This window comes from Arctopsyche grandis, chromosome 10 (assembly GCF_051622035.1).
Source record: "Arctopsyche grandis isolate Sample6627 chromosome 10, ASM5162203v2, whole genome shotgun sequence".
Lineage (NCBI taxonomy): Eukaryota > Metazoa > Arthropoda > Insecta > Trichoptera > Hydropsychidae > Arctopsyche > Arctopsyche grandis.
Genome location: NC_135364.1, coordinates 18348370 through 18372053, shown reverse-complemented (window position 1 = coordinate 18372053; position 23684 = coordinate 18348370). Strand labels below are relative to the sequence as shown.

Below are 23684 nucleotides of genomic sequence, written 5' to 3'. Positions count from 1 at the left end.
CCTTTTGTTACTTTTTTTTTTTATTATTTTATTTTACCATGTTTTCTGCTTTTGCTTTTTTCCTTTATTTACAGTTTACTTGTTTTTATATCATGTTTTTATATCTTTTTCAAATGTAGGCCATTGTGGCGCATTTGGTTCTTCCTGTAATGCCACAATGGTCCAAAACTATTAAATAAATAAATATATATATATATATATATATATATATGTGTATATAAATATATATATATATATATATATATATATATATATATATATATATATATATATATATATATATATATATATATATATATATATATATATATATATATATATATATATATAAATATATATATATAAATATATATATATATATATATATATATATATATATATATATATATATATATATATATATATATATATATATATATATATTTATATACACATATATATATATATATATATATATTTATTTATTTAATACATATATGTATAGGAATTTATGTACATATGCATATATAAATGGAGCTGTCAAATTTTGCACATATGCATGTATGTTCATACATACCTACAGATTTAATACTTATAATTCATGTTTTCGCTTGTGAGTATGCATTTATCAAAATGAAAAATTTTCATGAATGTAATTACAGTCCCCGTTTCAGTGCCAGATCCATTTTTATTTCAGTGCGTAATCTTCAGGTCACCCGCGTGTCACTTTTGAAAAACTGCCTCAATAGCACATTTACGACTTCGATAAACAGTCAAAATATTATTATCATTTGTGACGCGGGCTTAAAATGCACAACGATGACAGTCGAATGACTTTTGCAGTACGTAATTTTAAGCTGGCAATCAAACCGAGAACCAAAATAGAAACAATCCTGAAATAAATATGCTCGTACCGGTGAAAAGGTAAGTTTAATGCTCTATGCTTTTACAACGGTCACGCTCGCTACAAATCGAGATTGAATTTAAGTTTCAATTTCAAATTAAATGTTGTTTGGTAAAACTTCGGGGTAGACCCCGGATATGCAATAAATCTACATCGGTTTGAACGTATTCGAAGTGTAATCCTGGGTTTAATCCATATGCCCTTTCAGCGATCCCTCCAATTATTCCATTTCTAGAGTCCATTTATCGCGTGTTATACATCTGATAGTATCCTTTACAAATCGAATAATAACCCACTCTAGCCATCGGAAAACGATTAAGTGGGTTAAACAGCGAATTATATCACGGATGTGCGGATTTATAAATAAATTCAAACGATAGCGTAGTGTTAGTTTATTGTAGTAATTCGTTGGTGAATTTTCTCGTTCTGGCGAAAGCTTCGAGATTTTACCGAGTATGTAAGCTCAATCCAAACAACTTAGACGGTAGATAAAACTGCGAGATTTGAACTTTTCGAACTGCTGTATTTTTGTAGTATTTTTATTATATATACGGTGAATTGAGTGGAAGTGCGCAAATACTTGTCGGTTGAATTTTATTAGTAAAACGTGCATATGTGCTGTCATATTAGTTTTGGGAAATTCATTCAGCAGATCATAATCCAATGAATAATGTGTGAAATTATCAATGATGAGAGTTAGTAAGATTATTTTCAAATTAATAGGGTGAATAATCACTTTGCTATTTTATTGTTGGATAATGTTTTGAAAAATGTGATATGGAATACAAAAATTTTTACAATACAATACAATATGTTTATTGTAGGTATTTTTTGAATGCCAAACTTTGTTTTACAAGTTTGCCTCATTATTATTATATATGTATCTTCATAATATTCATTATGTATAGCAAATGTGACTGGAGTAATAAATGAACACATTTTCCTTGAAATCTGCATAAAATCTACGCATTTTGGTCAATAGTGACACAACACTTATGTTCATATATAAAACCGTTTATTTGTGTTTATACTTCAAACAAGAATGAAAAAATATCTGTTACATAATTTTTTAATAAATTGAATATTATACATACATGCATAGAATTAGTTGTGAAAGATTAATTTAGGAAATGTTGTTTTATTATATCCATTTTTAAATAATAGTCGAGATTTAAGTTAAATCACTACTTTCATTTCAATCATTTAACAAGATTTTTATAAGTGAAATGGATTAAATCTTCATTATTATTTAAAATAATAATTAAATGTATTTTTTAATTAAAAACAGTCTAATTTATTTCCCGTACTTTCCGTCATTTTAAACTGTTATTGATATATTGTGAACGTCAATTATGAATAATGAAAAGCATATAAAAATCAAATCAAATGCACTAAAATATATGTATGTATTATAAAGAAATTTTAAATGGTTTTCAAGACAATCTTAATAGTTTCCAAGGCTAGAAAGTTCACTCGTACATTTCCCTCTTTCGTGATTTGTTTGACTTTTCATTTCAACATATTGGATTATTCTTTAGGTCTCTTTAATACCAGTTATAAGGTCGAGCAGATTTAAATACATTCATTAGACACTATTTTTCATTTTCGTTGCTTTTCTTTATTTTTCTGTCACGCATTCGGACTATATAAATATATTATATACGTAAATAAATGATTTAACTTATGCGAGTATGTGTTAAAACATTTTATTTCACAGAAAAATATATGTACTTTTTAATTTTTCAAGATGATGTTCGGAATTTTTTTGTTGAATTTAAATACATTCAATTACTAACAAAAAGTACATAACTTCAATATAAAAGTTGTGAATTTTTTTTAATAATGAGATGTGTGGAATATATGGTTTGATTTTCCATGGGGGTTTTCCCAAGTTCGATTGATTATTGTGTGTTGTTAGTGTTGCAGTGGCGTTGCGTGAAGTGAGGTTGCAGTCGTGAGCGCCACCAGTCTACGGTGGCGATACGCGCGTGACGGACGTCCGCCAGTGGCGTGCCAAAATAACATAAAAAAACTTTGCACTCGTGCCACACAAGAGTTCGATCAATTTCGCATTTTAAGTCTAGTCGTCAATGAACTTTGAATTGAAATCTCCTCTCGTTCCCGAATGTGATAAAATTTACATATATGATATTTTAATGAGCTAAATAATAATCATAAAATTTCAAAGTTACTTTCGCATCGACGGCGGTATAAAATTTATAAATTAAAATGAATTTGAATATATTTACGTTTGAAATGCGTTAATGTGACAGCTGTGAAAAATTCGGATGGGGCGTGAAAAATAAACACATTGTTGGCCGAAAGTTCATTTGCAAATATTTGCTTATGTTAAAAATTAAATATATGGAAATTCATATTGTCGTTTGCGAAAGCTTCGATTCTGTTAACTGTAAATTTAATTGCTTGCAGTAAGGTTTTGATGGTTTAATATTTTATTTCATTCGAAATAATATGCTGAGATGTACTAATTCAATGTCTTTAGTTATAATGTTGTATATTTTAATATGATTTAATATTACGTGATTTTTAAATAAGATTTCGCTTTTTTGAGTTTTTTTTTTGTTTTGTAACGCTTCAATTTTATTCACATACAATTATCGATTTTTATATTGATAAAGATATTTTTAAATAAAATTAATTTAATTGAAATTTTTAAATATATATTTTTATTCATAAAAATCCGTATTTTTTGTTTATGTAAAGATCGTATTTAATATAATGCAAATATTTTCTTTTCTAGACGCACTAATTATGGCACGAAACTTTAAATAAAGTTAAATTAGCTCGAATTTAATTGAAATATTTAAAAAAAGGATTATAAAAATATAAAAAAGATCCTAGTTTATTTGAAAGCTTTCATTACTTCCTCCGATTTTACAAATTTTGTGATTTACATATGTATATCGTATATATGTATATAATAAATTCGCATTTCACGGATTGTGTTTATTTCGTGAAATGTTTTATTCTTACCACCAATAATTGTTTTTTCGCAACTTCATCCACAACTTCAGCCACAAAGGCAAAAAAGACGGTAATAAAAAGGACGAATAAATTTATATCGCCATTAAGGATCGTTAAGAATCAATTAAGTCGGCTTTTGTTAGGCTTCCAAGTAAAATCGATTAAATAGATCAACGCTAACGAAAAAGAAAATCTTTCTAACAATATACATATATAAATTTATATGTTTATGTATACGACACAACACAAAAGAGCTCGGCTAACAATATACGACCAAACCCCCTGTAAATAATCGTTTATTTTTATATACATATATACATAAATATACATCGTTATATGTACTTTTAACAAACCTTTTTATAGATAAAGTTTATCTTTTGCTAGCTCCAGTTGGTTTGAGGGTTTTACAAATAGACATAACACTGTTAAATATAGAGAATACCATAAATATTTTCTTTCGATTGCCTCCAACCGATCTGAAATAATATTTGTACTTCCTAGTCAAAAAATGTACGTATCTAGCATTGCAATATTTGTTATGTATATATAACGTAAATCAACCAAATTATTACATATAAATGCAGATAATGACTCAAATCCCTCATACATGTCGGGTGAAATTTCGGTGATGGCAAGTGAAGGAAAATTCGCCATTTTATTTCAATGACTTTGATTAATTATATCGCCTTTGTGTAGGGTAATGTAAACCCACTTACGTACATATAGATATATCCACTTCTCGAATTAAAAACGGTTAATTAATCACATTCTGTTGAGTTTAAAACAATATTAGTGAACATCGACGATGGTTTGATCCGTCGAATCCAATATGAGTGATCTCGGGTCGTGCGCCAAGGACATGGAAAGCTCATCCAACAAGACAAATGTTAATGACTGTGTGCAAAACGACGAAATTTTGTCGCCTGAAGATGTCAGTGGTGCATCTCAGTCTGAAGAAATAGCCAGTCCCGATTCTGATGGTGATGACGTCATCAAAAGGCTCAAGGAGGAGTTGTGCAAACAGGAGGCTGGAGGAGCACCGGTTAAAAAGTCTTATCCTGGACATCCTTCGACTCACAGCAGTCAGATGAGACAGGATGTCAGTGGGAAATTCTTCAAGAAATGCAAGAGTGCTACGTTTCAAATCGATGGAGCCACATACACAATAGGTTTGTTGAATTTTTTTTGTAGTTATAATAAATAGTATAACAGTATTACATACTGCGTTTTGATTAATTTTAGATTTTGTTTTTGTCATTTGGAGTTGAACTAGGCTTATTCATGAAATTACATAGGTATAAGCGGAAGCCATGATTATTTAACAATAAAGTAATAACATAAATTCAAGATTCAATAACATTTATGGCATAAATAATGGCGCTTTGTAATACTAATAACACTGTTCGACAAATGACGACTTTTTTTTGGTACAGAAACGAGATATGACTTTTCTTATAGAACTACACGAATCTGGAAAAACACGAATCTGGTAATAAAAAATGTTGATTGGCTTGAGATTCAGAGATATATGATTTTTTTAAATCGCGCGATTTTTCTATATCTTGGTATTGTTCGGTCGATCTCTCAAAATCTGTCAATTCCTGTTCAAAATGAATATTGGAATCTATAGTCGGGTATTTTATCTTTCATTTGTAGTACTTTTTAGATTTAAAATCTCTCTAAATAGTCGTCTCAAGTCAAAAGTATGTATTTTCACTTGAGATTTTTTCTCACTGTTAATACTATTTTATATTGAGTATTTTCTATTGAAACGTATTTAGTGAGATAGTGTTTTGGCCTATTTTTTTTTCGTTTAAAAGGGTTAATTAGAAGTGTGCTGAATTTTAAATCGGTAAAATTGCGTACTAAAAACTCTAACTAGTGGAGCACGGTTTTGTGTTAATAATCTATTGATAGTTATAATGATGTTTACAAAGAAAATGTACAAGACAATTGGTAACAACGATACAATATAGTAAGACAGTAACTGTTGTATTTTAAATTATAAGCTAGGATCTAGTAGTTTTACGTACGTTTAGGCACACTGGTGTAATCTTTATCGGTCCTGGTATTTTACTTTATTTATTTTGGTTTAAAAATATGCAAATTTGTATCGAGTATTGCACAATGAAAAATAAATACCTTTTAATGATCAAAAAAAAGTTTGTGACAAATACTTAAAATATTTAGATACGGTTTTATTAAGAACAGGTGTAAAAATGAAGAAAGATTTGTGGAGATTGAGTGAAGAAACTAGTAATTTTATTGATAATAAGAAATGTTTTGTTTACAATATAAAAGGCTTTTTTTGAACTACGAAAGACTCGCCTTCGCCCTCGGCGCCTTCGCCCTTGGCGCCTTCACCCTCGGCGCCTTCGCCTCCAGCACCCCCCGGGGGTGAAGGACCCGGGGACTTTGAATCCTTTGAATCGAAAAAAAATAGAATCGGCGCATATGAATCGAAAAAATAATAATAAATCGAATGTGTTGTTTCCAACCAACCAACCAATGTTACATATATGCATATATGTATACAAAGTCTCTTTGGAAATTATATATTAGATACATGCTTTGAAAAGTGTTAGTTAGTTATGTATTATGAAACAATATTTTGTAAGCACTGCAGTGATTGAACTATGTATGTAGGTTAATGCAAAAATAATGGCGATTTTGTATCATCAATTTCGAACAGCTCTTTTAGACGTCATATAGTTTGTATCAATTTAAAATAAAAGATAATTCAAATAAGAAAATCCTTTAATAATGATAAAATATACCTCAAAGCACAATTAAAAAGAGGGGATGAAGGAATTATACAAAACGCCCGTAAAAATACGTTCGCAGGTATACGCATAAGCTGTATATCATTTCAATTTCACGTTTCAAATTTCAAACTTTTCACGTTTTGAGCTTTTTATTCGACGTAAAATTATTCGCATTATGAATGCGAAGGTTTTTCATAACTAGGCGAGTAAAAAATGTGAATGCTGAAAAATACGAAAATCACAAGGTGAATCGTATGCCTATGCATGCATTATATTTTGTTCCGACCTTTGTATTATGTTTCGATGAAATTTTTTTTTTGTGTTTTCGGAAGATAAATCTAAAAAAATATCCCCTGGGAATGAATGGTTTTAAAAAACCGTTGAATGGCGAAAAATAATGTAAAAAAACGGGCGATGTTAAAAATATTACGCTTAATTTGGGAATCGTTTGGAAAATATCGTGCAGTACCCAGGTTTTATGGTTTATCATATTCGTTGAAAATCCGAACTTTCGATTTAAAATCGATGTATTTTTATTTTTTTATACATATATACATAATAGTATGCTATTTAAGAATTGGTAAAAGCTGAATGTATTATGTCTGAATTTATTTTATTTTTGAGACCTTCCATTTTTTGGCACTTAAATAACAAACATCGTTTGTTGATGCTTAATAGCAAATAAACTTAATCGTAAGTAAATATATTGAAACCTGTACGAAAACAAACAGGAATAAAAAAAACAGCTGTTGATAAATGTCTTGAGACTTGAATCACCGATAAATAAATTAAATTTTTAAAAAATATCTTACAACATTAGAAATTACATTCAATAACATTTCATATTAAATGAAATTAAGCTCATAACTATACTAATTGCAGTTTTTGTCACTTCCGTTTTTATTTTGTTGGGATATGATTTCCAAAACAATCAGTTATCTGATTACGGAATTGGAACACCTTTACGATTTTTCCGATTATTTTTATCAGAAGATTCAATATGTACTAATATCCAACTACAATATTCCAGCAATGAGCAAACAAACGCAGTACCACCACTTAATCCGTCATTTTTGACGGCACTATCAAACAAAAGTTACATAGCAACATTTATCGCGCATATATACATACATATTATATTTTTAGACGGAATCCCTCGGTATTTCTAGGTAGCTGGCCAAGGATAATGATCGTATTTCTTTTTTCCATTCGATGTAGACGTCTCATGTATAATTAAGTACGTTTCATAATACACTATCTCATCCCGTAATGTGTTATTAAACAACACACAGCATCAAGGATTTTTGAAAATTTGTAGAATTCAAAAGGAATTACAGCCACACGTTTGTTTCCTTTGTGAATTAATGAAATACGTAAAGTACAGACACACAGTTTGTAATGTAGCTAACCGCAATAGTGTTGGTTGAATTCGGTTCAATTTAGGGTTTGTTTATTGCAGTAATTGTCGGTTTACCTGACATTGCAGTGAACCACATTTTATGTAATATGTATTTATATTATACATATGTAGTGTGTGAACATACAAATACGTGCGCTTTTTATTAAATATATTTAAAAAGTAAAAATAAAATCAAAATTTGTTCTAGAGATATACTAAATGTATACTATATGTATGTATATATATTGAAGACTTCACGGCTTAAATTTTGGCCGAAATCAATATACAATGCTCTTCATGGTTTTTGAATGAGAATTTGCTAATTTATAGTATGATTATTTTATCGGTATGTATGTATGTATATATAGGCATAGTCTCACATCATCACCCAGGATTAAATTTTAATTTTAAAGATTATTTCAAAATAATTCGTTAGACTGATGTGTGTATGATATGGTCAAATATTCTACAATTTTTTTACATATACATATATGTACATATTCCAGGAAGGTCTTACACGTAACCCCAATGCGCCTTCCTGGCCAATTACAAACAATGCAGCATTTTTATTATACAATTCGTTGAATTACGAGACAGTGAAAAACTCGCAAATTTACGAGACATCTATGAATTGTACATAAATTTTATTGTACATTAATCATACTCAAATAGTGGTGACATAGTAGGTAGGAAGGATTTTAGCCAATTTTAATCGGGAACCGTTTCAACAATGAAATCAGAAAAATTGGCAAACTCTGATAGGAAACGATCAGCCTGGAGTAACAAATATCCAAGTCTGACCAGCAGCACTACAGATGTACTCAGAAAAATTATTTTCAATCGAGGTCAGCTCATGGGATCGAACCCGGTGCCTCTCGGTGCTAAGCAGAAGCTTAACGACCGAGCTATTCTGCTGGCAACAATTTGCTATATGAATTTGAAATTGGTTTAATTTAATGGATATCACTAGAAATGGATGCTATATTTTCATACAAAGAAAAACAAAGGTATGCTGAATATCAAAGTCAAAGATTTAAACGATTTGGAATATTGGTGTATTGAGATTTCTGAAGACAGCGAAATCGTAAACAAAATAAAGGGAAATGCGAAATACACGAATGAACCTTTCGGTTTAGTAAAGTAGTCCGTTTTGGTAGGTCAATGCTCGAACCGTTGAAAGCTTTTACGGTTCGAAACTCAGTTGAGTGGATTCGATATTTGGAGGATTTTCTAACTTGGTGCTTGCTTCCGAAATTCGAGATATTCTGAACGGTGGAAACGTTTTGAGAAATTTGCAGGAAATTAATTCGGAACAAGCTCGCCAATCGCCCGTTGATCTAATTAAACTACGTATGTCGGTATATATCAACGAGGAAATAGCATATTCATCTCCATAAGAGCCGACAAATATAGTAGAGTTAAATATTTCGCTTTAAAATATTATATAAGTGTAAACCATGAATAAAAAAAATATCGAAAAAAGGTCAAATTTTGCATATGAATAATTTTGTGTCCATGTTTTACTGAATATATATGTATAATTTATTACACATGAAAAGTATGTATGTATGTACATATTTACAGCCATACATACATTCACAAATACAGTTTCAAATGAATAAGAAGAGATTTCATTTTAATATAAATTTTAAATATCTGAGATCAATTAATTAGTCCGGATGATTACTCTTAGAGAAAAGTCCCCAATAGTTTTCAATCGTTGAGTACTTTCCAAAGTACTTTATTTTTATGTACAAACATATACCCACTGGTATGTAAGGAGTATAGGCTCAAATATATTTTGCAGAGAAATAAAGGATAATGAAAACTTTCGACCGAAAAGAAAATAGGTGCTTATTTTCAGGTAAAGGTTTAGTTTGTAGAAAGCGATAAACACTATGTAGAAAAAATAGGTGTAAGTGTTATACCGCCATAAATTGACTTTCTTTTTACAAGATTTTTGTATTAGTTTCACTTTTCGATTGTTATTATTATTATTTAAAATTATATTATTATTATTTTACATTCATACATACCAGGAAGGCCTAACAGGTACACCTCAATGCGCCTTCCTGGCCAGATACAAACATCGATTTATAATGTGTAGAACAATTTTAACAAAGTATCATAGACATTTATGGAAAATTTTATGATAAACTTACATTTTCGGAGGATTGTTTTAAATATAAATCGTCAAATTTCAAGATTTTGAAAAACTCGAAGTTTTCAAAACATTTATGAACAAATTTGCAGCATCTTTATATCAATCAGCGAAGTTCAAGATGGTGAAAAATTGAAAAACGCAAAAAATGGGTAAAAGTTGCCAATTTGATGGAGCCGTTTCAATGAAAATCAGATAAATTGGTAAATTCTGATAAGAAATGATCCACCTGGAGTCGCAAACCAAAGTCTGGCCAGTAGCAACCAGTGGGACTGGAACCCGTGACCATTATGTTCGAAAGCATACATATATGGTAACCACTAGTCCATGTTTAATATGAGAGTATTAGATTAATAGATACTAATATATGTACTTTTAATAGATATATAATAATATGTGTATGTACTTATATATGTACCATGGTTAATATTATAGTACTAATATACATACATATGTACATATATGTTTGTATTACATAGTACTATCATTTTATTATATTTATTTATTTTATCATCCATTTCTATAAACTATGTATATGTATATATTAATTACATGAACGATGGGGATCTCACTATTCTTTATATCGCCTTGAATAAAAAGTTATTATTATTATTGTTGTAATATTTTAAGAATTTCAGCATCTTTCGACAAGTTGACTTAAAAATTATAAATCTATTGAAACTAATTCTTAGTGAGCTCTATTTATTTTATACTAGCTGAACCCGGCATGCGTTACAATGCCACAATAACGCATACAATTCCCGTTCACGTTTCCGTTCCCATTAGTCGGAAAAACGCAGGCGGTGAACTTGACTTGACTTGACTAAAAAAAAACAATAGATGGCGGCAAACACTTTTTAAATTATTCAATTGTTTATTTATTTTTCCCTAACAACGTAGATGTGAAATTATTTGCCATGCAATGCCACTCATTCCCGTTTTTCCCGTTTCTGTTCCTGTTTTTGGGCGGTTTTTTCTTACAAAAACTATCGCGGACATACACACAATAACTCCTGGAAGTTTCATTGCAATCGGTTGAATAGTATAGGAACGCATACGTGACAGACAAACATTGATTTTTATATTATGTTACACCGAATCCGTGAAATTGTCTTTTACACGCATTTGGCAAGAGAATTGCCGAATGCGTGAAAAATGCAAACATGTTGCCCAGTTCACAGATTCCGTAAATTCTTTGGCGAATGCGTGTATTCGCCAAGAATTTGTCTGCTCAAAGCATGGAGTCGGCAAATAGACAGCAGCTCTCCGGTGTTGTTTTTTAGATCTGGACAGCGTGGACAAGTGTCAAAGTGACAGCTGAATGAGGATGTTTAATTTACATATTATTATGTATAATATGACTACATACATATGTTTCGATCATCTCATATGACTTAATGTCATTTTTATACATTTTGATCAATATTTTAACAGTGAAACATATGTATGTAGTCATATTATACATAATAATATGTAAATTAAACTAAATTAAATATCCTTATTCTGCTGTCACTTTGACACTTGGTTATAATATAACACGCTGTCCAGTTCACGCATTCGGCAAAGAATTTACGGAATCCGTGAACTGGGCAACGTGCTTGCATTTTTCATGCTTTCGGCAATTCTCTTGCCGAATGCTTGTAATAGACAATTTCATGGATTCGGTGCAACATATATAAAGATTAAGGGGAATTTCCAGTACAGGCGTTGGTAATGTAGAAAATCAATTCGTTTGTTAACTGAGAATATCTCCGAAATAATATCACTAGAAAGACATCGTATTGTAAGGATTTTCGTATTTAGGCTTTGGGAGCGACGAGAGGTACAAATTGGTTTTGGACAATGGAGAGGGCATCTCGCGGTAATTGAGAGGTTGCCGGCCATGTCGTAATCTCTTGTAAGAATCTCCTCTTTTATTTATTTTTTTTTATATCCCATCTCTCTGTGGAGGCGATAGAGGCGAGTCCGTTTAATAATTGGTATGTCGACCGGTGAGAGTGGATCTTAGCCGAGTGTATGTGCGAGACATCGCTACTACTATTGTTAGAAAATTGCGTTTTCACGTTGACGAGCGATTTATGATTATTACAACGCTTCGTTGCCAAATTGTGTAAGCTGACCTCGGTGAAAATCATTTCAGAGGATTGGATTAATTATACAATTACATAATATTTTTAGATTTTAATCCAGTATTTTAATGACTAAATTATTTGGAAGCGGCTTAGGCCACAAATCTGTGAGATCAAACAGACTATTTGAACTTAATTGTTAATTAATTATGAAAAAAATGAAAAAAGAGGCATTTGATTGAATTTTAATAATAGATGTTTAAGTCCTGGTATGAAATTGTTACGTAATTAAATGTATCTATGGGCAAAATATGTCTATATACGTACATATGTATGTTGCGTTATAAAGAATAAAGAGAGCTCACAACTGAAAACTCTTTTAACCCAACTGACTGAAACAAATTGTTAATTAATTCAAACCATAAATCTCCGAAAGTATTAAAAAGGTTATAAAGAACATATAAAGGGATTATTTTGGCCAGAATGATATCGTATTGTGAGTTTAGTTTAATCACAACTGTATTGTGTCTCGCGTGGTAACAATTGCGTAATATACAAAAACAATATCGTTTCACTGCCAGAGAATCAAGCTTTTGACTAAACATACACATAAGACCTGATGTATGATTATTTCACAGTTTTTATGCTTTATTCGTGTAGCATTTTGTATGAAAGATTTCACGTCAAAGTCGACGCTATTGAATATTTACATCGTGATTGATTTTTATTCGATCATGCGAAACTATCAGACACGCCCTTTTCACTTGTTATACGAAATAGTATCTGATCTATTTTGTTTTTGTGTTGTTATCGTTTAATCGTGAATGCAGATATCGTTGCCAAGAGAATAACTAAATAAATAAGAAAACTGGTCCAACTCTACGAATCCGTCGGTTATTTAATGTGTATTTATTGTTTTCTCGTGGAAAATGAGCCGCAAATGTAATAATTCACATTAAATTTTCCTACGCATCTTGTGTGAATCGATTCGATTCTTTGTTGTGGCCAATTTTACGCCTGTGAATTTTTTTTTCGGCGGGTGTGAGTGTATAGGTGTGTGTATAATATTTTGAAAGTTGATTCGTGTTCTGTGGAAAGAATGCGAAAATATTTACATTGCAAGTGATTTTTTGTTTATGAAACACTCCATACTTCAAAACTCCGCACTGAAAATAATATTCTAAATATGTTTTCTTTCAATTCATTGTGCAAAAATCAATACTTTTGTAGCCGTTTTATGTAATTTATTTGAACATTCTCCAAAGTTTAATTTCCCAATATAATAATATTAGAAAATTATTGAAATTTTGATAGAAAAGTAAGTAGGGTGGCGTAAAGGCTTGAGTGTATTAAAACCAAAAATCTGTAAGCAATTTTATAAAATTATATATATCTATTTTTTTTTCAAAATGGAATTTAAAATAAATTATGGATAATTGAAAGAAAATGAAAAAATATATTTCTTATGCAATCGAATAAGCTTACATTTTAAATTAAAAAATGAATACGAATTTATTACATCACTTTATTTTACGTAATTTATTATTTATACGTCCATTAATTATTTTCTTCTTCTATTGGATGATTTATATAAGTTTTATAATTTAATTTACTATAATTAAATTAAATTAATTCGTGTTTTGATTAAAGTAATCTCTTTTAGACTCTTAAGAGGTTTGTACATCAGCACCTTGTCTATACAAACGTATTACACTTCTCTCTTCCTCAATAATGGCACTAGAGAAATTATTTTTAATATGCTATGGATATCCAACATTGGTATGTTTCTGTGGTTTTATTTTTTTGATTAGTTATTTTTTATAGGAGTCAGGAGCCGCTAAACATCTATAAAATCGCCTCTTTTTTACACCCACGAAAAGAGTCCAGCGTGCTTATTTAACGGTTGATTTAAAAAAAAAACGACCACAAAAACATATCTTTCTCATACCGATGATGATTTTTTTTTAGAAGAAAACTGGAGAATACTAAACCTTGATTTTGTCGATTTAAAATAGATATTATCTGGTCGAGGCGTAAATGTCGCATTCACTCAATATATACATACATATGTACATACATGTATATTGATATACTCGTACATTGTCGCATTCACTCAATATATGTATATATCGAAGAAAGGAACGGTAACAAAATTAACGTTTCGGGTATCCAAACCTCTTAAGAATCTTTAGAATAATAATGTAAAATAAAAAATTTTAAATTAGAAATAGCATTAACGTTCATACAAAACTGTCGAAAGTTTGAGCTTTTGCGTTTTACGCCGTTTTTTCGCTTCGTAAAAAAAGAGCTTTGTAAATGAAATTTCTATTCAAATTTTCATCAATAGTTAATATAAATTGAAACATAAAATCCTTCCTCTATTTTCTAGCTTAAATACTTTTTCTGTCAAATGCACAAAATTGAAATATCATACTCTACGTACATACATATCATATGGGTATAATAACATACTATTACCACTTTCATAATGGGATATATTCATTATTCCATTAAAATAGTACAATAATAGAATCAAACCGGGGCCGATAGGCATTTGATAGACTTCTTTCCAAATATTTTCGGATCCCACTCGAAATGTTTATACAGGGGATTCCCCATTGTTCCCATTTTGCCCACGTCGAACGAATGTATGGTTCGCACGCGTGTTATACTTTTCTCTCTAATCTTTCGACAAAATTCAATTTTGTTTATATAATACATATATATACACATGTGAATTTGTATGTCTCTGTATTATCAAATTAACGTTTTCGCCGTCGGTCACGTCGAATGTGGGTAAACATTTGAATTATGTTATTACGCTGTTTGTCGGCAAAATTACGCAGGCGGCTCTACGAAACGAAGAACACATGTCGATGTTTGCTCTGCTTGATTTTCAATAACGTTTTCTCACATCAATTTCGAATTAAGTTTACTTTCATATATGTATCTACTTATTTATACGCATTTTTTTGATAATTTAAACATACGCATTTTTTTCTTAATGAAGCAAAGTCGAATTATGTAATGAAGCTTTCACACCGTTGCGAACACTTTATTTTTGTTTACTGTTTTGGAAGGGATTGCAAGTGACAATTTTTTTTTGAAATCTCATTTATTCCTCAAATGGATAACAGAAACTTTTTTTCAGTTAAGATATAACTTTTAAATACTTTGCAGCTCTCATTCGAGGGTTTATGCATATAAAATAAAACTTTTAGCTACAGTTTGTTTTTGAGCTGTTTTAGAGTACAAAATTTAACAATGAATAAAATTTAATTTCTTTTTAATTAAAAAAATAAGTGGGAAAAAAAGGGACTAATATGTTTCTTTACTTTCAATACTGAAGTTAGTTGTAAAGCAATTATCAGATAAGATGTATGTATGCATGTACTAGACGTACAATCTTAAGTTGAAAGTCTTCTTTATAGGATTATTTTGATAATCATTCAACTAAATTGATGATTGGTTGGAAAATAAAACGAAGGTGTGCGTTTTATGTGAATTTATTTTGCCATATCGCCGCCGTAATGAGATTCTTGTAAACGGTTAACCGGGTAAATTGCTTTTGCGGCTTTGACGCCCTTACCCAACAACTAGTTTCAATTTGTTCTCTCACTATCTTAAATCGGATTTAATACGAAGGGTCTATTTTTAAAATATAATTTACATCTTCCGCCTTCGAGATTCGGATATGAACCGTCGATAGAAAAACGGCCGTTTAATTAAATTAGCCGTACCACTGAGAAGGCAATCGGTTTTAAGCGAAGAGCTTCAATATTGAGTACAGCAAATATTTGATTAAATGTAAATTCACTATACGAGCTAGTCAAATGAATGATTGAAAAATACTAATTGGCTCATAAGCGCATTAATAATATTCACAGAAATAATATACATATTTTAAGACATGTTTTACATCTAAAATATATCTGTTAATTTTTATATTTTAATATAGAATGTATTTATTGAATTCAATTATATTACAAGAGTGTAAAAAATTGATTCATATGTATGTATATATATAGCTGTATTTTCACAAAAAAAAATTGGTATGAATTATAAAATAAGTAATGTAAGCACTCGACACCGAACAAGCAAAATTTTTCACGTAAAAATCCTTACTTACGACTATAATATTTTTTTCTTATCGCAAAAACCCTTCTCTAACTTAAGGTCTTTTCTTTAAAAATATAAGCAGCATTGAAGACATTTTCCATAGTAAATTTAGTTAGCACATACATACTTAAATAATGTATGACTTGCACAATCTACATACACGTAATTAATAATCGTCAAACATTCTCAAATATGGTCTCTCAGTTTTAGCTTAAGGAGGGCTTGAGTGTACAATTCTAGTACGCTAAACATGTTTACAAAATAAATACGATTTTTATTTTTGAGTCAAACGCATCCATCATTTATATTTTCAGGCGGTAAATCTTGCCTAGTTACACATAAATAAAATTCGTGCGATTTGTGCGTACGGGGTGAATATCTCCATTTAGCAAATAGGTTAAGCAAGGTCGTTTTTTATGTTTCTTTCTTGGCCAGAAGCTATGTAAGGGAAGAGGATAAAGCTGCTTTTGTTCATTTTATTGTCATTTCGTGTGAGCGTGTGTGTGTTTTTGTGAGCGTGTGGGGATGTATAGCCAACACCCAAAGGAACTCGATGATGTACAACGAACCGAACAAATAAAAAAATATGTATATTATATAACAAATCTCACCCGTATATTATATAAAAATACGCACGAATGCGATCCTATCAGGTATTGAAATGCGCAAAAGCTCGGATATAAAACGATCGTCCTCGAAAGTTTTCGTATCTGGAATTTTCCCTTCCATATGTATCTCGCCGTTGCAATTACCATTCTAATGCCAAGTTGTGGTTTTGTTTTATTTATCCTATTTTATCTATTTTTTCTATCCCCCTTTTATATTTTTTCAGCGCGTTAGTTTTCTTTTTTTGTGTGGCCTCGCCATGCTGGCTGAGTTGGCTCGTTACGCTTTTTCGGAAAATTGAAGCTTTCTTTTCGGGTCAAACGACGCGGTGAAAATTGCGTTCGGTTAAAATTTTAGCGAAATACTACCTCATACATACCACACAACCCCTTCACCGTAAAACGTGCCGGTTTAAGTTATGAACGGTGGGGTGAAAGTTGAAAGCGATTTGTCTCGCAAAGCTCTCGTACTTCCCGTATTATCCCGTATACTTCGCATTCCCTTTATTGTTGCGACTGGTAAAAATTTCTTATTTTTTCTCTCTAGCACGTGTAAATATAGGGTTTCACGTGGATGTTAAAGTCGTTGTATTTTTATTATTCGGATTGCGTGTGGAGAAATGTGATCCTGAAATGTTGACTGATTTGCACGACTATTCGATTCAGCTTAGGACTACTTCCAAACACATACATAGATCATAATGGAATTGGGTGATCAGTAAATAGCAAATGGCCCGTTTGCTATTTACTGATAAAGGTACCTTTAAAAAAAATTGCGTTTTCTTAAGAATCGAAAAAAATATTAAATCATTTTTGAAACTTTAAAACAAATTCTAAGTTTTATTAAAAGAAAATGATATTTTCATATTTACAGATGAATTCTGTACTTTTGCCGATTTGTGAAGATAAAAATTTTATTTTTTTTTTAATTTATTTTCATTTTACAAATAAATAATACTTGGAAACTTTGAAAATGTCTATGATAATAATAATTATAATCTCTTTACATGACAATGAAATATATATTTTCTAATTCACATTGCTCAAAAAGCATAGACTTTACAAGTTTTTGTCACACTACAGTCAATAATGTCAAATTTTATAAGTTGATGTTCAAAATTAGCAAAGAATATAAGATAAAGTAATTACCAAGCTAAAGATCTTTTATGTCATGGTAATGAATTTTATATTTTGGCATGATAATAAAATGGATAAATCATATTATCTATATATGTATGTACATACCTACATATACATATATATGTATGTATACATATATGAACGTATTTATGTTTTAATTTTTGGTTATTATTTTTATATTCGGTGGTTATCATACATATTTAAATTTTTAAATCATATTCAAATAGTGGTGACATGATGGGTCAGATGCTTTTGTTTTTCTAAGTTGGTGAGGAACCGTTTCAACAATGAAATCAGATAAATTGGCAAACGATGATAGGAAACGATCGACTTGGACTCATATATATCCAAGTCTGACCGGCAGCATTATAGATAATACTAGAAATAAATTATTTTTAATTAGGATCATCAACCCACGGGATTGAGTCCGGTGGTTAGCATTAGTGCAACTATCAAGCTTTGCTGCTGCTGATATGTATAATATAAAACACATAAAATTTAATATATAATAAAATAAAGCTTATACTACATATATATGAGTATAGTATTATATATAAAAAAAAAACCGATGAAAATTTTTGAAACAGTCATTAAAAAGAGAAAAATACGCATCGAACGCACTCGATTAAAGTCGTCATTGGTGTGGAATGTATGGAGATTTTTTTTTCAGTAGTCGTTTTTCCTTTTGTTATCGTCGGTTGTGTACCGGGACTGCTATCTTGACAATTCGACAAATGCCGATAGCTGTTTCAGCCTTTTTTTACGTCAGCAAATGTGGTTCCCGTCGAGATTATTCCTTTTGCACGTGCCTCCTCGTCGCATACTGTTTTTTTACGACAGTTTCCTCATTGTGAGTCCTGTTATTTAATACATACTATAGTTTTATAGTTGTGACACCGATAAGTGAACGTAGACATCACGCAATTGCTATAAATTAAATGGCGTAGTAAATAAAAATGAGCATAATAAAAGTTGGGCTATTTTCAGAACACATATGTAGTTGCAATAGAGCGTTCTAAACGAAGTTTCTATGCAGATTTTCTAACCGATGAACTATAAACGAAAGTTGCGGCCTTTAAACGATGCGAAAACTTCCCTCGAAGTTAAATGTAGTAAAAGCAATCATTTAGTCAGATGCAAAGCTTCTTAAACTATACTTAAAATATGATTTTTAAGAACTATCAAAGACAAACAAATCTTATTTCTTAACGATATAATTTTATTGATAACTCTCGTTTGATCGTTAGCTTTTTTAAATACCTATAAATGATTTCATTTTACAGTCATAATTGAGCTTAACCAACAGGAATTTTTATCTTGAAATTTTAACTTCACCTCAATTCGATTGTACATATGTACAAATACGTATATATAAATCATTGAAACCGAATTTGTTCAGGCTAATTGGCATAATAATGTACAAAATATTTGGAGTTGTATTAAAAATTTCGGATATATGTACCTTTAAAGAATATAACTATTAAAAGAAATTATTAAAATCTATTTGATTACATTATGATTGTGAATATTTAAACTGAAAATATTCATGTTGTGATTGTATTATAATAAAATATAAAAAAATTTTCGCTCAACATATATTATTTTATTTATTTTATTTATTTTATTTATTTGGAAAATTTACAGTTTACAGTTTATTAGATTGATAGTAAAAAAAATATAATTATGTTAAGTAAACCATTAATAATTTTCACATATAGGTAAAAAAAGAAAAGCTCAAACATTTAAAATAAGAAACAAAAATGATAATAGAGTAAGATAGTTAAAGAAAACAAAAAAAGAAAAAAAAATAGAAATAACAGTATAATAAAAATATCAGAATAATAAGAATAATAATATGATAAAAATTATGAAATAATATAAAAAATATAATATATAACAAAAAACAAAAAGACAAAATAAATACATCAAAATAAAAATTCATAATCATAATCATAAACTTTCATTAAAATTAATCATCGAAAAACAAATTTGCAATAATTACTCTAGCTTGTATAGCATTAATATTAAATAAGTCAAACATAGAAATTGTTAAGATTAGTGTGTTGACGGTGGAGCTTGCACGCCAGATGAATGAGCTTCTTCCATAATTAGAAAAAGTATTAGGTATGTAAAGGAGCTCATTACATCTAGTCATTCTATTTGGTACACGCAATGATAGTCTGCTCAATAATTGAGGACAGTCAATCGAGCCGTTAAGGATGTTCAAAATTGTTGAGATGTCAGCTATCTCCCTTCTTTTGACAAGAGGAAGTAGATGCTGACATCTACAAGCATCTTCATAGGAAGTATAGGTTAATCCAAAATATATTATATATTGTAATATATTGTAACATACATGTATTTAAATATATTTCCTAAAATTTAATTAAACCTTTCATTTGTTAGACATAATTTTCAATTTGTTTGTATTGTACCTTACATTAAAGTCGGAATTATGTACACTATTAATAGAGTATAATTCCATTTTAACGACCTCGAACACTCGACTGTTTCACATTCTCGTTCTGTTTATGATCACACCGAGAGGAAAACAATTCGTAAATTTTCTCTAAATTTTCAGATATTCACCCATACAATCTCACATATTATTCATAACTACAGCAGAGTGGAGACATGCCTCTCAAAAGAAAATGGGGGAAAATGCTCTCAAAAGAAACTCAAAAGGTTGATTTCTCCTTTGTTACATTCGTGTGCACGGCGAGGACACGAAAACGTATTCGAAAAGATAATGATAATAACGATATCACAAGACGTCTAGTCATTACCTCAGAGACAATAGAGAACTCCGATAAATTAAAAATGAAAAAAAAGCATTTCAATGAAATTTTTGTTCTTCAAAGATGAATTTTACACATAGGTTTACTTTGACAGTTTCCTATATGAACCAATTACACGCTGCAGTACAAATTTTAATGTAACGATTAGGTATAAATATACCTCCAATCACATAAAAGTATGATTTTACTTATACCATATCAAACTCACAAGGTTTTATTGATAATAAATGATAGCAAAACTTAAAAATTTGAAACACGATGATGAAAATGCGATTTTTTCCCATATATGTATTGTACTTAGGGATTGCAATACTGGTTTACCGGTAAATCGCCAAAATTCCGCCATCCGTAAATACTGGTAATTTTTTTAAAAAAAGTTACTGATAATTTTGACACTATTTTATTGAAAAATTAAGTATATAAACACGCATTTAATTGCATACTATTAAATTAAAAGTCGATACAAATGGCGTATTTTGGATTCGGTGTCTGGAATTTGTTTATTTTCAGTATTAAATGTGGAAATTTTAAGTGGATAATCTCACTGGCAACACAGACCGACCAAAACGTAATAAATGAGATCAAACAATGTGACGGTTTCTTCAAATTATGATCAAAACTTTCATATGGTCCAAACTTTAAATAAATAAATATTATTGGTTTATTTTTTATTACGAATTTAATTTAATGAATTTATGACATTATTTACCTAAGATATATTTTTAATCATTTACGATTCAATTTAAATGAATTTTTTCAGGAAAAGTTACCACATTCAGTTATCAAATCCACGACTTTTTCTTTTCCCGGTATACTGGTAGTAGGAAAAATCATTTACTGGTTACTGGTTTATGAAATTCGAAAGTAAATTGCGATCCCTAATTATACTTGAATGCTTTTTTGAAATATTATTTACATAGATGGATGAAACATTTTTTTCAAATCGATCAAACAATGTGAGTCATAGATGTATTTTCTTTCAAGTACACGAAAGTAACTTTAAAGATTCACACAATGCAATGAAAGATAACTAATTAAGACAATATTACTTGCATTCATTTCGTGTTTGTTCCCTGGAGTGGTGTATTAAAAGTAGTGTTTGCACACAATACTATTCAAGGGATAATAAATTTGGTGTCAGGTGGGGTGTAGTGGCTGAAATCGATTACGTTGCCGTGTGCCGACTCTGAAAATTTATGTGCTTCATTATACAACGTTGAGCGAGATACAACCTATTCGCTTCGCATTAAGTAAACGCGAAATTAAATATCGTATTTTAACGCGATTAAATTATCGCGAAATCAGCTCTCAATTAGTGCTCCATTCATGGAGCTTTTTGTAATTGGAGTTGCATCCCGGTCATTGGCTCGATTTTGTATTTAAATTTATTGAAATAGTTCAAAGGAATTAAATAGGTGAGAGTCCGTATCGAAATTATGGATAAATGTATGAAATTACACTCGCTGTATCGGATTATCCTCGTATAATCTGATAAGGCCTTATCGTGACAAATTAGTCTCGATAATGTATAATAATAGTTGTATTACGAAGTGTTCGAATATATCACTTCTCAAACTGGTCGAAACAACCAACACTTTGTTCCATTCAACAAAGTGTTGTTTTAATCTAAGTTAGACTCGGTTGGATCAGGTAGGGTTGGATTCTGTTGAGAATTATTTGATAGCTTGTGTTAATTAAATTTAAAGTTATCCAGTTTGAACTTTCTGGTGAAATTTAAACAATGCTGTAATTTTTTTAATTAAACTTAAATAAAATTCAATTAAAATATAGTAGAAAAGATTATTATTCACTGTACATACATGTGTATTTTAATTTCTAAAAAAATCATGTAATTTATTTCTTTATTTGTACACCCATTTTCATTAACACAACACCTTTGGTCAACATTGTAAATAAATATTATCCAAGGCCAATCACAAACATCGATCATCAAACATTACAATCATCATAGAGATATCTATGGACAAATTATTGCAGTATTTTTTTTAAATATCAACAAATTATGAGTGTAAACTCAAATTTTGCGAGGAATAGAATAGGACTGCCAATTTATTGGAACCGTCTTCAATGAAATCAGTTAAATTGATTAGTTAAACTCTGAAAGCAAACGATCGACGTTGAAGCTAAATATCCAACGTCTGGCCAGCAACAAAACCAGGGATAGAACTCGAGACCACAAAATCGGAAGAATTACATGCTATGTATGTTGCTGATAACACTGAGCAACAAAAAAACCCTTTTTTTTGTACCGGAGCGAAAACATCAATTTTTACTAAATATAGTATAGTATAGTAATAATTTATTACTATACTATATTTTCTTACTATACTATACTAAGTATAGTATAGTATAGTAATAAAAAAAATCACAATCAATAGAATAAACATGTGGCTATGGATTCCAATACCGACTTTCGGCACAGTAATACTAGATTTTGAGCTAAAGACTTCAAAAGCCAAAAGTCTAAAAATTGCGCATCTTTTAAACGCCTGTATCTAATAAATAAGAAGCCAACAAAAATCAAAGTCATATTCGGATTTAGTGGGCTAAACTTAATATTGATTGATTATTTTCCACTCCGGTTAAATAAATATTAGATTTGATTAGAAAAATTATCAAATGGATAATTGAATTTAAACATACTGAAAAATGGTTTATATACTTAAATAAAACTTGTTTTAATAGACATTGCTTAGATTCAAAACAATCTCAATATAATACAATATGAGACGATCGGAG

General features: G+C 29.9%; 1 protein-coding gene across 5 annotated transcripts in view; it reads left to right on the top strand.

Annotated features, from left to right (window-relative positions):
* Nucleotides 1-2849: 2849 nt before the first annotated feature.
* LOC143918159 (dual specificity calcium/calmodulin-dependent 3',5'-cyclic nucleotide phosphodiesterase 1A-like) overlaps nucleotides 2850-23684 on the top strand; it is a 183445-nt gene continuing 162610 nt past the window's right edge. For all 5 annotated transcript variants that reach the window (XM_077439889.1, XM_077439887.1, XM_077439888.1 and 2 more), the window contains exons 1-2: nucleotides 2850-3010; nucleotides 4565-5037. In XM_077439889.1, the coding sequence (XP_077296015.1) occupies nucleotides 4698-5037 (340 nt within the window). In that variant the 5' untranslated portion in view covers nucleotides 2850-3010; nucleotides 4565-4697. The remainder of the gene's footprint in view (nucleotides 3011-4564; nucleotides 5038-23684) is intronic.